The sequence below is a fragment of the Pelodiscus sinensis genome, chromosome 30 (assembly GCF_049634645.1).
Source record: "Pelodiscus sinensis isolate JC-2024 chromosome 30, ASM4963464v1, whole genome shotgun sequence".
NCBI classification, from domain to species: domain Eukaryota; kingdom Metazoa; phylum Chordata; order Testudines; family Trionychidae; genus Pelodiscus; species Pelodiscus sinensis.
In genome coordinates, this window is record NC_134740.1 from 12,848,261 (window position 1) to 12,860,786 (window position 12,526).

General features: G+C 47.3%; 2 protein-coding genes across 2 annotated transcripts in view; both read left to right on the forward strand.

Annotated features, from left to right (window-relative positions):
• Positions 1 to 12,526, forward strand: part of LOC102448380 (olfactory receptor 14A16-like) — a 111,676-nt gene that overhangs the window by 87,315 nt on the left and 11,835 nt on the right. The window contains exons 2-3 of the mRNA XM_025177777.2: positions 3,442 to 3,479; positions 4,107 to 4,194. The gene's annotated coding sequence lies outside the window, so the exon portion shown is untranslated. The remainder of the gene's footprint in view (positions 1 to 3,441; positions 3,480 to 4,106; positions 4,195 to 12,526) is intronic.
• On the forward strand, positions 5,473 to 6,405 carry LOC102448140 (olfactory receptor 13A1-like). The gene has a single exon (XM_006135721.2). The coding sequence runs from the start codon at positions 5,473 to 5,475 to the stop codon at positions 6,403 to 6,405; it is 933 nt and encodes a 310-aa protein (XP_006135783.2).

Here is a 12,526-nt window from a genome sequence, read left to right on the forward strand (position 1 = left end):
CCCACCCCGGACAGACAGTTCTCAGGGGTTTTCTGCTTGCAAAGCAGTCCTGTCTTGGAGTGCCCTGAGTGCCCTCACTTGGCACATCACAGCACTCGGCCATCAGCCCGGCTGCACTTGCCGCAGGCTGCCATCCGGGGGGGGGGGGGGTGTCAATCGGGGGGCTGCAGGAGAGTTTCCGCCCTGAGGAGCCCGCAGAGCCACCCCAGTCCTCCCCATCGGGGGCTCGTACCCCATTCCTCCCTCACCTCCTTCCACTGACCCCTCCCTAGCCCCCCTTCCTCATGTACAAAATAGAAGACACGTGGTCAAAAATAGAAACTCTCTTTATTGAACAAAACTCGGGGAGACTGGGAAAAGGAGGTGGGAGAGGGGAAGAGAGAGGGTGGGAGAGGGGAGGGCAACTAAAATGATCAGGAGTTTGGAACAGGTCCCATATGAAGAGAGGCTAAAGAGACTGGGACTTTTCAGCTTAGAAAAGAGAAGACTGAGGGGGGATATGATAGAGGTCTATAAAAGCACGAGTGGTGTGGAGAGGGTACATAAAGAAAAGTTCTTCATTAGTTCCCATAATAGAAAGACTAGAGGACACCAAATTAAATGAATGGGTAGCAGGTTTCAAACTAATAACAAAGTTCTTCTCAAAGCAAATAGTCAACCTGTGGAACTCCTTGCTGCAGGAGGCTGTGAAGGCTAGAACTAGAACAGAGTTTAAAGAGAAGTGAGATAAATTCATGGAGGTTGGGTCCATGGAGTGGTATTAGCCAGGGGGTAGAAATGGTGTTCCTGCCCAAAGTTTGTGGAGGGCTGGAGATGGATGGCACGAGACAAATGGCTTGGTTATTGTCTTCAGTCCATCCCCTGCAGGGTACCTAGTGTTGGCCGCTGTTGGCAGACAGGCTACTGGGCAAGATGGACCTTTGGTCTGACCCAGGACGGCCATTCTTATGTTCTTATGTTCTAAGCTCAGGGTCGGGGGTCTCAGTGGACCACCTTGATTTTCATGCAAGCCTGCTCCCGGGTGGCAAGACTGGCAGCTCTCCTGCCCTAGACGGCCACTTTCCTGCGCCTAGTGCGGAGGTCGTGAACGTTGGAGGCTTCCCCGCAAACCTCGATGAGGTACACGATGTCCGCACTAGACCAGGCGGGCGCCCACCTCTTGCGGCCCCGGGCAGGCTCCTGGGAGCCACCAGCCTGGTCCCAGGAAGAGGTGGAGGGCTGGGTGGCAGCAGGTGGCTGGCTCGTGCCGTGCCAGGTGCAGGGTCTGCTGGCTGGGTGCTGGCAGGCTTGCACCTGGTATGGGCACCGTAGTCAGACCGTGCCACTTTAAGGGCTCCGGGGCCGGGAGGGGGGGCAGAAGAGTTTCCCTGGTGGTGCCCAGAGTGGCCACCAGGGCAAGCTGGGGAGGGCTAGCCTCCCACTAGTTCGAATTAAGTGGCTACACAGCCCTTAATTCGAACTAGGCGTTAGTCCTGGTAGAATGAGGTTTACCTAGTTCGAATTAAGCGCTCTGCTAGTTCGAATTAAGCGCTCCGCTAGTTCGAATTAAGTTCGAACTAGCGGTTTGTATGTGTAGCGCCTATTAAAGTTAATTCGAACTAACGTCTGTTAGTTCGAATTAACTTTGTAGTGTAGACATACCCTGTGTAACTACTGTCATTGTTAAATATTTTCACCCGATTTTCAGTAAGAATTTGCCCAGCCACTGCATCATGTTATATATCCAATGGTCTTAAATTACAGCACTGAAAGTTTGGGTGGGAAATTAGGAAAAAAACTTCCTACCTGTCAGGCTGGTCAAACACTGGAATAAATTGCCTAGGGAGGTTGTGGAATCCCCATCTCTGGAGATATTTAAGAGCAGTTTGGACAGACACCTGTCAGGGATGATCTAGACAGTATTTGGTCCTGCCGGGAGTGCAGGTGACTGGACTCGATGACCCGATGACCTCTCGAGGTCCCTTCCAGTTCTAGGATATATTGTGCTCACAACACAGTTCTAGGACCCTGGTTCCGTGTCTACAGGGAAACTCACACCAAGGTGCCCAGATACGAGGCCAATAAATTGCATTGCTGACGGCAGAGGAGACACTCCAGTGGGGAGAGCTGGTTCAGATGATTCAATATGGAGTAAGGGTCACTGATGGAGAAGGTTGGTGGGTTTTTTGGTACCGATTTACCTGTTGCCTTCTTCTCCTTTGAGGCCTTGTTTGAAAGTGAACTTTCCTCCACTATCACAAGGGGTACAGGATCTCCCTGCAGAAGGTTACTAGCTATAAAGAGTGATCATCTTCAAGAACTCATATCTCTGCCAGAGACTGTGTTTAAATCGACATATAGTTCATGTAGAATCATAGAATCCTAGCGCTGGAAGAGACCCAAAGCAGGACCAGCCCCAACTCAATCATCCCAAACAGGAATTTGACAAGCCAGGGCTTAAAACCTCTAGGGTATGTCTACACTACCCTCCTAGTTCGAACTAGGAGGGTAATGTATGCATACCGCACTTGCTAATGAAGCCCGGGATTTGAATTTCCCGGGCTTCATTAGCATAAGCGGGGAGCCGCCATTTTTAAATCCCCACTGCTTCGAACCCCGTTTCACGAGGTGTACCGGTAGTTCGGAATAGGACCCTAGTCCGAACTACCTAGTTCGAGCCCCGTGTAGCCGCGCTACACGGGGTTCGAAGCAGCGGGGATTTAAAAATGGCGGCTCCCCGCTTATGCTAATGAAGCCCGGGAAATTCAAATCCCAGGCTTCATTAGCAAGTGCGGTATGCATACATTACCCTCCTAGTTCGAACTAGCGGGGTAGTGTAGACATACCCCTAGGGACAGAGATTCCACCCCCTCCCTAGAGAACCCATCCCAGCACTTCCCCACCTTCCTAGAGTTTTTCCTAATATCCAGCCTAGACCTCTCCCACTGTAACTTGAGACTGTTGCTCCTCCTTCTGCCACTTGCCCCACTGAAAACAGCCTCTCTCCAGCCTCTTTGGACCCCCCTTTGGGGAGTTGAAGGCTGCTCTGAAATCCCCCCTCGCTCTTCTCTTCTGTAGATGAAGCAAGCCCAAATCCCTCAGCCTCTCCTCGTAGGTCATGTGCTCCAGCCCCTGATTTATTTTGCAGGACCCTCTCCAATGTGTCCACATCCTTTCTACAGTGAGGGGCCCAGAACTGGACACAATAGTCCAGATTCAGTCTCCCCAGTTCCGAATAAAGGGGAATAATCACTTCTTGGCTACAAGGGCGCCCTGTTGACTCATCTCCAGCTTCTCATCCACTGGAATCCCCAGGGTCTTTTCTGCCGAACTGCTGCTTAGCCAGTCGGTCCCCAGCCTGTAACAGTGCTTGGGATTCTTCCCTGCCAAGGGCAGGACTCTGCTCTTGTCCTTGTTGAACCTCATCAGATTTCTTTTTGTCCAACCCTCCAATTTGTCTAGGTCACTCTGGACTCTTCAACTTCAGGATTGAGTGAGAGGTGAGAATATTAATTTGCTTGTGTCTTTCTTTCTGGCTTGCTTTTTCACACTACATGCTTGTAAATGATTCCTTCTGATTTCTTCTAGTGGACATTTCAACCTTTGCAATTGTACGTGGCACCAACAGGCAGTAAAATGTAATAAGAATCAAGTGATTAATTCTTTTATATGCTTTTGAAATTGAGCCAAATTTAATGTCTGTCATTTCATGTTTTGTAATTTGGCTAAATGTACTTTGCAAGCACACACATTTTCATAGGTATGTTGATGAATCTTGGACCATATTTTGATCTCAATTTGCCCAGTGTAATTCTGATGGAGATTCACATACAACTTTGGAGTTCACTTGCATGCTATTATGTGTGAACCTAGAAGCAATGGAAATGAGGTACAGTAATGCTGATGTAAGGACTAACAATTTCACAACCTACTCGCTGTACCCTCAAAGTTTGCAGTCCAATTTCAAATGTGACCCAAAGGGTGGCAATTTATTTTCTTAAAAAGTTGTTACATTATGAAATACGGAAAATCAGTCTGATAAAACCTCACCGCTAGTTCCATTTATTCGTCGTGAATCTTTTCTCATTTTTATCAGATTTACTGTTCAGTAACTCCCCTGATTTCAGGTTCTCTGCACCTGCAGTGGGAGGAAAATCGAGAGAGGTAGAGAAGAAAGAAGACGAAAGTCAGAAGACAGTGAAGAGAGACTTAAATGTAACGCAGTAAGCCATATTTATCAGATCATGTAGATGATATTTCCAAAGAAGCAAAATGTACATAGTGCCATGTAACTTATCTTCAAAATTAATTTTTGGAGGACATGATTCCCCTCCCATTTACACAACTTGTATAACAGCGTAGCTCTTGAATTCAACCCTGTTGACTGCAACATAGCTTTAACTGATTTCCTACAGGGAGTCCAAATTCTTTTATTGTGCGTCTTGCTTCTTTATAAACATATGAATATGTTACTTCCTACAAATGATTGTTATTTTTCTATCATCCATGTTGCGTAGGTTACAGTCACTGCCGGTGTCCTGTTTTGCAAATGGTCTATTTCGCGAGATGAGTCTACAATTTGGAATCTTGGTCATTTATCAGATTATGGGTGTGGATTGATTTTCCAGTCAAACGGTAAAATCCTCTGTCAGGCAGTAAACCAAACATATAGCTTTCATGCACCTTTGACAGAGAACATCTGAAAAGTTATTTTTCCCTTCTCTGTGCTGGGAGAACAGAGATTCAGTAATTCAGACAGATTTTTGTGCTAACATATTTTAATCCTCTTCAGTTGGTTCATGTATTGCATTGCAGGCCTCAGCTGGAGTATTGTGTCCAGTTCTGGGCACCACATTTCAAGAAAGAGGTGGTAAAACTGGAGAAGATGCAGAAAAGAGCAGCAAAAATGATGAAAGGTCTAGAAAACATGACCTATGAGAGAAGAATGAAAAAATTGGTCTTGTTTAGTTTGGAAAGGAGAAGACTGAGAGGGAACATGATAGCGGTTTTCAAGTATCTAAAAGGATGTTACAAGTAGGAGGGAGAAAAATTGTTCTCCTTGGCCTCTGAGGACAGGACAAGAAGCAATGGGCTTAAACTGCAGCAAGGGAGGTTTAGGTTGGACATTAGGAAAAACTTCCTGCCTGTCAGGGTTATTAAACACCAGAATAAATTGCTGAGGGAGGTTGTGGAATCTCCATCCCTGGAGACATTTAAAAGTGGGTGGGACAAATATCTATCAGGGATGATCTAGATGGTGCTAGGTCCTGCCGTGAGGTCAGGGGACAAGACTCAGGGACCTCTCCAGGTCCCTTCCAGATCCAGGATTCTGTGATTCTATCATTAAATGTGTAGAAGTTGCAAGTCCCTTTCTCTACCTCTATGTCAATTTTGCTCTGTCTAGATGGCTCAATGGCCATATTGCTGCAGTTTCTGGTGAAAATACCTGACACCAGGTTTCCTCTCTGTTCCTGCAGAAGGAGCTCTCCAGCCATGGAACCCGGTAACCACACCAGGGTGACCGAGTTTGTCATGCAGGGCCTCTTGGAACATCCTCACTACCGGGGGCTGTTCTTTGCCCTGTTCCTATGCCTCTACACAGCTGTCATCTTGGGCAACTCCCTGATCATTGTGGCTGTGGTCCTCCACCCGCCTCTCCACACCTCTATGTACTTCTTCATCGCTAACTTGGCCACGGTCGACATCATGTGCAGCTCCTCGGTTCTGCCCAAGATGATGGAAAACCTGCTGCGAGGGAAGAAATCCATCTCCTTCGAGGGCTGCATGGCCCAGCTCTTTGCCTTCTCTATGTCTGGGGCAATGGAGCTGATGCTCCTGACGGTCATGTCATGCGACCGCTATGTAGCTATCTGCCACCCCTTGCATTATGTCAACCTCATGACCAAGAGAGTTTGCATCACTTTAGCCATTGGCGTCTGGGCTGTCAGTATCGGCAATTCATTGATGCACACCTTGCTTATGCTGTGTCTGGATTTCTGTGGGCCCAACCTCATCCAGCATTTCTTCTGCGAGATCCCATCTCTGCTGGTGCTGTCCTGCAGCTCCACCTACCTCAACCAAGACATGGTGTTCCTGGCGGACATCTTCATAGCCATAGAGAACTTTCTGCTGACCACCGTGTCCTATAGCTTCATCATCATCGCCATCCCGAAAATCCGGAGCTCCAAAGGGAAGCAGAAAGCCTTCTCCACTTGCTCCTCTCACCTGCTCGTGGTAATCTTGTTCTACTCCACCGTCATCTACACCTACATCTCACCCACCTCCATTGACTTCCTGGCTAAGAACAAGATGGTGGCCATCATGTACACCCTAGTGACTCCCATCCTGAACCCTCTAATCTACAGCTTGCGCAATAAGGAAGTCAAAGTGGCCTTCAGGAAAATCTTCCCATTTGCCATGAAATAGGAGTCTTCCCAAGATTCTTACATAGCTTGCTGTTTCTTGGATAAGTCCTATAGGAGGAGTAAATAGTTGTAGACATTAATTTCTACTGAGGTCCATTCATTTCATGGAACACCAATGATTTGCATCAGCTTCAAACAAGTTGCCTTGATTTATACTAGGTGTCCTTTGGACTGTATTAACATCTTTGGAGCTGTGTTGAAGCACACTAGATGGACCAGGTTCTTTGGGCCAGAATTAGCTAACAAGTGTGATTTTCATATATCAGAAAACTCAGTGGTTCAATGACCGTTAGCTGCCCTGATGCCTCTGAAAAGATCTCATGTGGTGTTTAAATATGTCTGAAAATCTGCTTATTGTGTAAATAAATATCTTGCATGCAACCTCAGTGAGTCAGAACATTTAGGCTATGTCTACACTGGAAGCTTCCTCTGGAAGAACAGCCGTTCTCCCTCTAAAACTTGCCGGCTGTCTGCACTGCATGAGCACTCTTCCAGAAGTAAATTTACAGTATAGCATTGTAAAACGGGGCTTCTTTCAGAAGAGTTATTCCTCTCCCCATGAGGAATAAGCCCTCTTGCGCAAGAACTCTTCAGAAGAAGGCAGTGTAGACAGGCAACATGAATTTCTTGCGTAAGAAGTCTCTATGGTTAAAATGGCCATCATAGCTTTCTTGCAGAGGAGAGCGTCTACACTGTAATGGATGCTCTGGTGCAAAAGCACATCTCTTGCGCCAAAGCACATGGCAATGTAGATGCTTTCTTGTGTAAGAGTTTTTGCACAAGAACTCTTCTGCAAAAGAGTTCTTCCACAAGAAGCTGCCAGTGTAGACGTAGCCTTATAGTTGATCCTCCATGAGCCATTATGATAAAAATCTGTTTATTTGATCTCTCTAGTCTAACATCTTTTGAGACATTAATACCATAAGCATATACAGGTTGGTCATCTCTAGTTCAATACCCTTGGGACCTGACCGGTGCCGAACCAGAGAATTTGATGAACCAGGAAAGGTCAGGCTGATCTAGAAACTCCACCAACACTTCCACTGTTGGCTTGGCCATTGGAAGACATTTAGAGGTAAATTAGAGCTAACTAACAGCACAGAACCCAGTCCCGTCCCTTGCGGAAATTGATTATCTTTGCTGACAGGAGAAGGGTGAAACTGCACAAGAAGGGAAGCCCTTAGACTTGGGGGCTATGTCTAAACTGCATCCCTCTGTCAACAGAGGGATGCAAATCAAGCACATGGAAATTGCTAATGAAGCAGGGTTTTAAATATCCTGTGCTTCATTAGCATAAACATGGCCACCGCTCTTTTTTTCGAAACCCCCCTGGCAGTCTAGACGTGGATCTGTCAAAAATAAACCATTTTTCGACAGATCCTGTATTCCTCAAAAATGAGTAGCCTTAAGGTGTATTAAGAAAGGGATTTAGGCACCTGATACTTCGGATGCCTAAGTGCCAGGATAAAGTGTCACTGGTATTGTAAAAAAGGAGACACCCCTTCAGCAGCTGCTGAAATGCAGTGGGGGCCCCAAACTCACTTTGCACCTACGCTTTTCAGCGTTAAGTCTCTCAGGCAGCGATGGGCATGCAAACTGCACTCCTCTCCCGGCATCTGGCCAGTCACAGAGAAGGAGAAGTTGGTCTTCTACCTCCCTTGATCCCAACTTTCTTTGGGACTAGCTACAGTCTGCTCAGTGATCCAATGGCTACGGACAAAAGACAACATGTCCCCTCTTAGTGTGTACAGTCTCCACTGGGAAGGTTTGTGATAATTACTCTGGGGTAATTATCCTGGTGAGCACCAAACACCCCCTAGGAGCATCTATCCAGTGCTGCAGAACATATGTAGACTGATGGCTCCCAGATAAGCATGAACATAGAATCCCAGAACACTAGAACTGGAAGGGCCCTTGAGAGGTCATCGAGTCCAGTCCCCTGCCCTCACAACAGGATCAAGCACTATCTAGACCATCCCTGAAAGGTGTCTGTCCAACCTGCTCTTACATATCTCCAGGGATGGAGATTCCACAACCTCCCTGGGCAATTTATTCCAGTGTTTCCCCACCCAGACAGACAGGAAGTTTTCCTAATGTGCAATCTCAACCGCCCTTGCTGCAGTATAAGCTGTCCTTAGAGGCCAAGCAGAACAATTTTTCTCCTCCTCCTTGTGACACCCTTTTAGATACCTGGAAACCACTCTCATGTCCCCCCTCAATCTTCTCCTTTCCAAACTAAACAAGCCCAATTCTTTCAGTCTTCCCTCATATCTCATTCTCTAGACCTTTCATCATTCTTGTTGCTGCTCTCTGGACACTTTCCAATTTCTCCACAACTTTCTTGAAATGCGGTGCCCAGCACTGGACACAGTACTCCAACTGAGGCCTAACCAGCGCAGAGCAGAGCAGAAGAATGACTTCTCGTCTCTTGCTCACAACACTCCTGTTATTCCAGCGCAGAACCATGTTTGCTTTTTTACAACAGTCGTATATAGCTTGTGGTCCACTCTGACCCCTAGATCCCTTTCTGCAGGACTCCTTCATAGACAGTCTCTTCCCATTCTGTGTGTGCGAGACTGATTGTTCCTTCCTAAGCGGAGCATTTTGCATTTGCCCTTATTAAACTTCATCTTATTTACCACAGACGGTTTCTCCAGTTTGTCCTTATCATTTTGAATTATGACTCTATTCTCCAAAGCAGTTGGAACCCCTCCCAGCTTGATATCTTCTGCAAACTTCAAAAAGTCCTCTCTATGCCATTATTGAAATCATTGATGATCGTCAACTAGTTCAAATCACCAACTTCATTGGTGCTTTGCAGAACAGCTGTTGGCCAGCAAATGTTACACGCTGATGTTACCAATGTTTTGTGTGCCTGCATTCTTCTGGGTGGACAATGTGAAGGGAACATATCCACTCCCGAATGAGCCTGATTTGACACTGGCTTACACCTGGTGTAGCCATTTTGCTTTGAACAAGACCAACGTGATTCTCCTGGGGGTCTGCAGTAGCGTCCAACCAGAAGTGGTCTCCAACACAAAAAGGAAGCTGTTGGAGAAACAAGTCCATGGCTTGCTTGGCTGTGTTTTCAAAGGGAAAGACAAGAGAAGAGAATTCAGTAAGGAGAAGCAAAGAAAATGGTGAAATGAAACACAGGGTGCAGATGAGTGGAGAATTCTGAGGTAATGCCCTTGATTCCTATCTACACTATGGACTAGAGTCACAAAGAGACTTCAGGAAATCGCTGAGCTGCTCAAAGTCTATGTCAGGTGCCCTATCCACCAATGGGAGATGCCAGAGGCTTATGTACTAAGCTACACCCCTCTTGGGATGTCAGCCCCTGAACCCAGACTAGAGGAAGACACCTAACTCTGGTGTCGCAGCTGTTGGCCTTCTCTGCTGAGTGAAGCCATGGGGAAGGCCTTCCCTCATAATTTATCACTCTGAGATGCAGACACTCCTCTGGGGTTGGGGAGACCTTGATACATGTCACTCTGTTGCTCAACGGGATGGGAGCTGTAACCTACGACTGCTCTGCTGAGTGTTACGTGCATCAGGAGAGTTTGCAGAGGGGTGCCCTTTGACATCTCCTGTGATGAAGACTCCAAGCATCATTAGACCAGAGGGAGAGACAAAGAGGAAGTGTGAGAATGAGTCTCCAGACTATTTGGTGGCGTCGGCCCATGGAATGCAGCAGAACTACAATCCTCTGTCTCTGCTCTAGTGAAATTCATAAAAATATGTATCCATGATGGAACCGTGTCAACAAGAGACATTGGGGGACCCCAACGCCAGGTGCTAGGGCACTCATAGAATCATTGAATCATAGAATATTAGAACTGGAAGGGACCTCGAGAGGTCATCGAGTCCAGTCCCCTGCCCTCATGGCAGGACCAAATACTGTCTAGACCATCACTGATAGACATTTATCTAATCTACTCTTAAATATCTCCAGAGATGGAGATTCCACAACCTCCCTGGGCAATTTATTCCAGTGTTTAACCACCCTGACAGTTAGGAACTTTTTCCTAATATCCAACCTAAACCTCCCTTGCTGCAGTTTAAGCCCATTTCTTCTTGTTCTATCCTCAGAGGCCAAGATGAACAAGTTTTCTTCCTCCTCCTTATGATACCCTTTTAGATACCTGAAAACGGCTATCATGTCCCCCCTAAATCTTCTCTTTTCTAAACTAAACAAACCCAATTCTTTCAGCCTTCCTTCATAGGTCATGTTCTCTAGACCTTTAATCATTCTTGTGGCTCTTCTCTGGATCCTCTCCAATTTCTCCACATTCTTCTTGAAATGGGGTGCCCAGAACTGGACACAATACTCCAACTGAGGCCTAAACAGTGCAGAGTAGAGCGGAAGAAGGACTTCTCGTGTCTTGCTCACAACACACCCGTTAATGCATCCCAGAATCATGTTGGCCTTTTTTGCAACAGCATCACACTGCTGACTTATATTCAGCTTTTGGTCCACTATAACTCCTAGATCCCTTTCTGCTCAACTAAAAAGGCTTTCTTCTCTGAGCTCCTGCACACCATAGGTCCTTTATCTTTGCCCAAATAAAATTTCCTTGACTGAGGGAAGACCTTTCTAGGGAAAAAAAGTCCTATCTGGATTTTAAAATTGGTCATGAGGAAGAATCCATGAAACAATGGTCAAATTTTGCAAAAGGGACTAGATGTCTTAGCAGATATACCGGGCGTAGCTCAGGTCCTTAACCGGAGTAAAGTTTTGGGGTCTTTTTTTAATTAAATGGAAAATGTGTGCACTTCATTGGCATGATTGTCCAAGGCGGGGAATATAGAGGTGGGGGTGACTCAGAGCGCAGGTTGTGTGTCTGGAGACCATAGGGCAGAGATTGGGGTTGCAGGAACTAGGGCAGGGGATGGCAGGTGTCCTGAAAGATGGAGGGCTCAGGCAGGGGGCTTAAAGATGGGGGCTGCTTGCATGCTGGGAAAAGTCCCTGAGTTGGGGGGCATTGGCTGGTGCCGAGAGGGGATCAAAGCCCAGAAGCCCTTTAGCCTGGCTCTCCCCCCAATCCCTTCTCCACCTACTACCTTGTGTATCCCACCATGGCTAGGCTGAATCTCACCCCAGGGTGCCCAGTTGGAAGACACCCCATCTCTCTCTGTCTGGGGTCTCTCACAGAGTCAGGGTCACGTCCACTGGCGTTATGGGGTATCTGAGGTTGCGGAGAATCCAGCTTGCTCAAGTGGTGATGACTCCCTCTATGGCAGAGTCGCGCCTGCCGACGTTCTTTGCTCCAGCCGGAATGTCCACAGACACCTTGTCCCTGCAGCGCTGGGTCTCGCCTCTGCCCACATGGAGGGAGTCCTCGTTGCTGTGTGTATAACAGGGGGGTTTCCTTCAGCAAGAGCAAGAGCCTTGTGACCAGCAAGTGTCAATGGGAGAGGTTCCCCAGGGCTTTGTCTGTGGGTTTGGAAGTCCTGAGGGCGCCTGCCCCTCACTTCTAGGCTGGGGTGGCCGCGCGGCCGGAGTCAGAATACTCTCTCACCCTGCAGGGTTGACCTGGTGACTTTGAGTACAACAGTTAAATCCATGCTGTGCCATACGTTTGGCCTGGAACCTGGTTTGCTTTTGAGACACCAGGAAAACCAAAAGGCTCCAATGTGGTTTACCTGGTGGTCAGTTTTCTTTTCGGACACCTCTTAAACCAATAGACTTCAGTGGGGTTGACCTGCTGACCAGCTTGCTTCCAGACATCAGGAAAACCCGGAGAATGCAAAGGGGCTGACCTGATTGTCAGTTTCCTTTCAGGAGACCAGGTAAACCCCATAGAAGCTAAGAGGTTGACCTGCTGGCCAGCTTCATTTGAAGCCACCAGGTAAACCTATAGGATCCTACTGGGTTGACATGATGGCCAGCTTCCTTTATGCACAACCAGTAAACCCTTGGAATCCAAAGGAGTTTACGTGGAGGCTCCTTGATTTCAGGCTCTCCAGTAAACCAAGATGTTCAATAGGATTGATCTGGTGTCCACCTTTATTTCAAGACACCAACTCAACCTCTACCCCATCCTTGATTCCTAGAGGTTGACACAAGGTTCCCAAAGGATTGGCCTGGTAGCCTATCTGCTTTCAGGAGACCAGGTAAA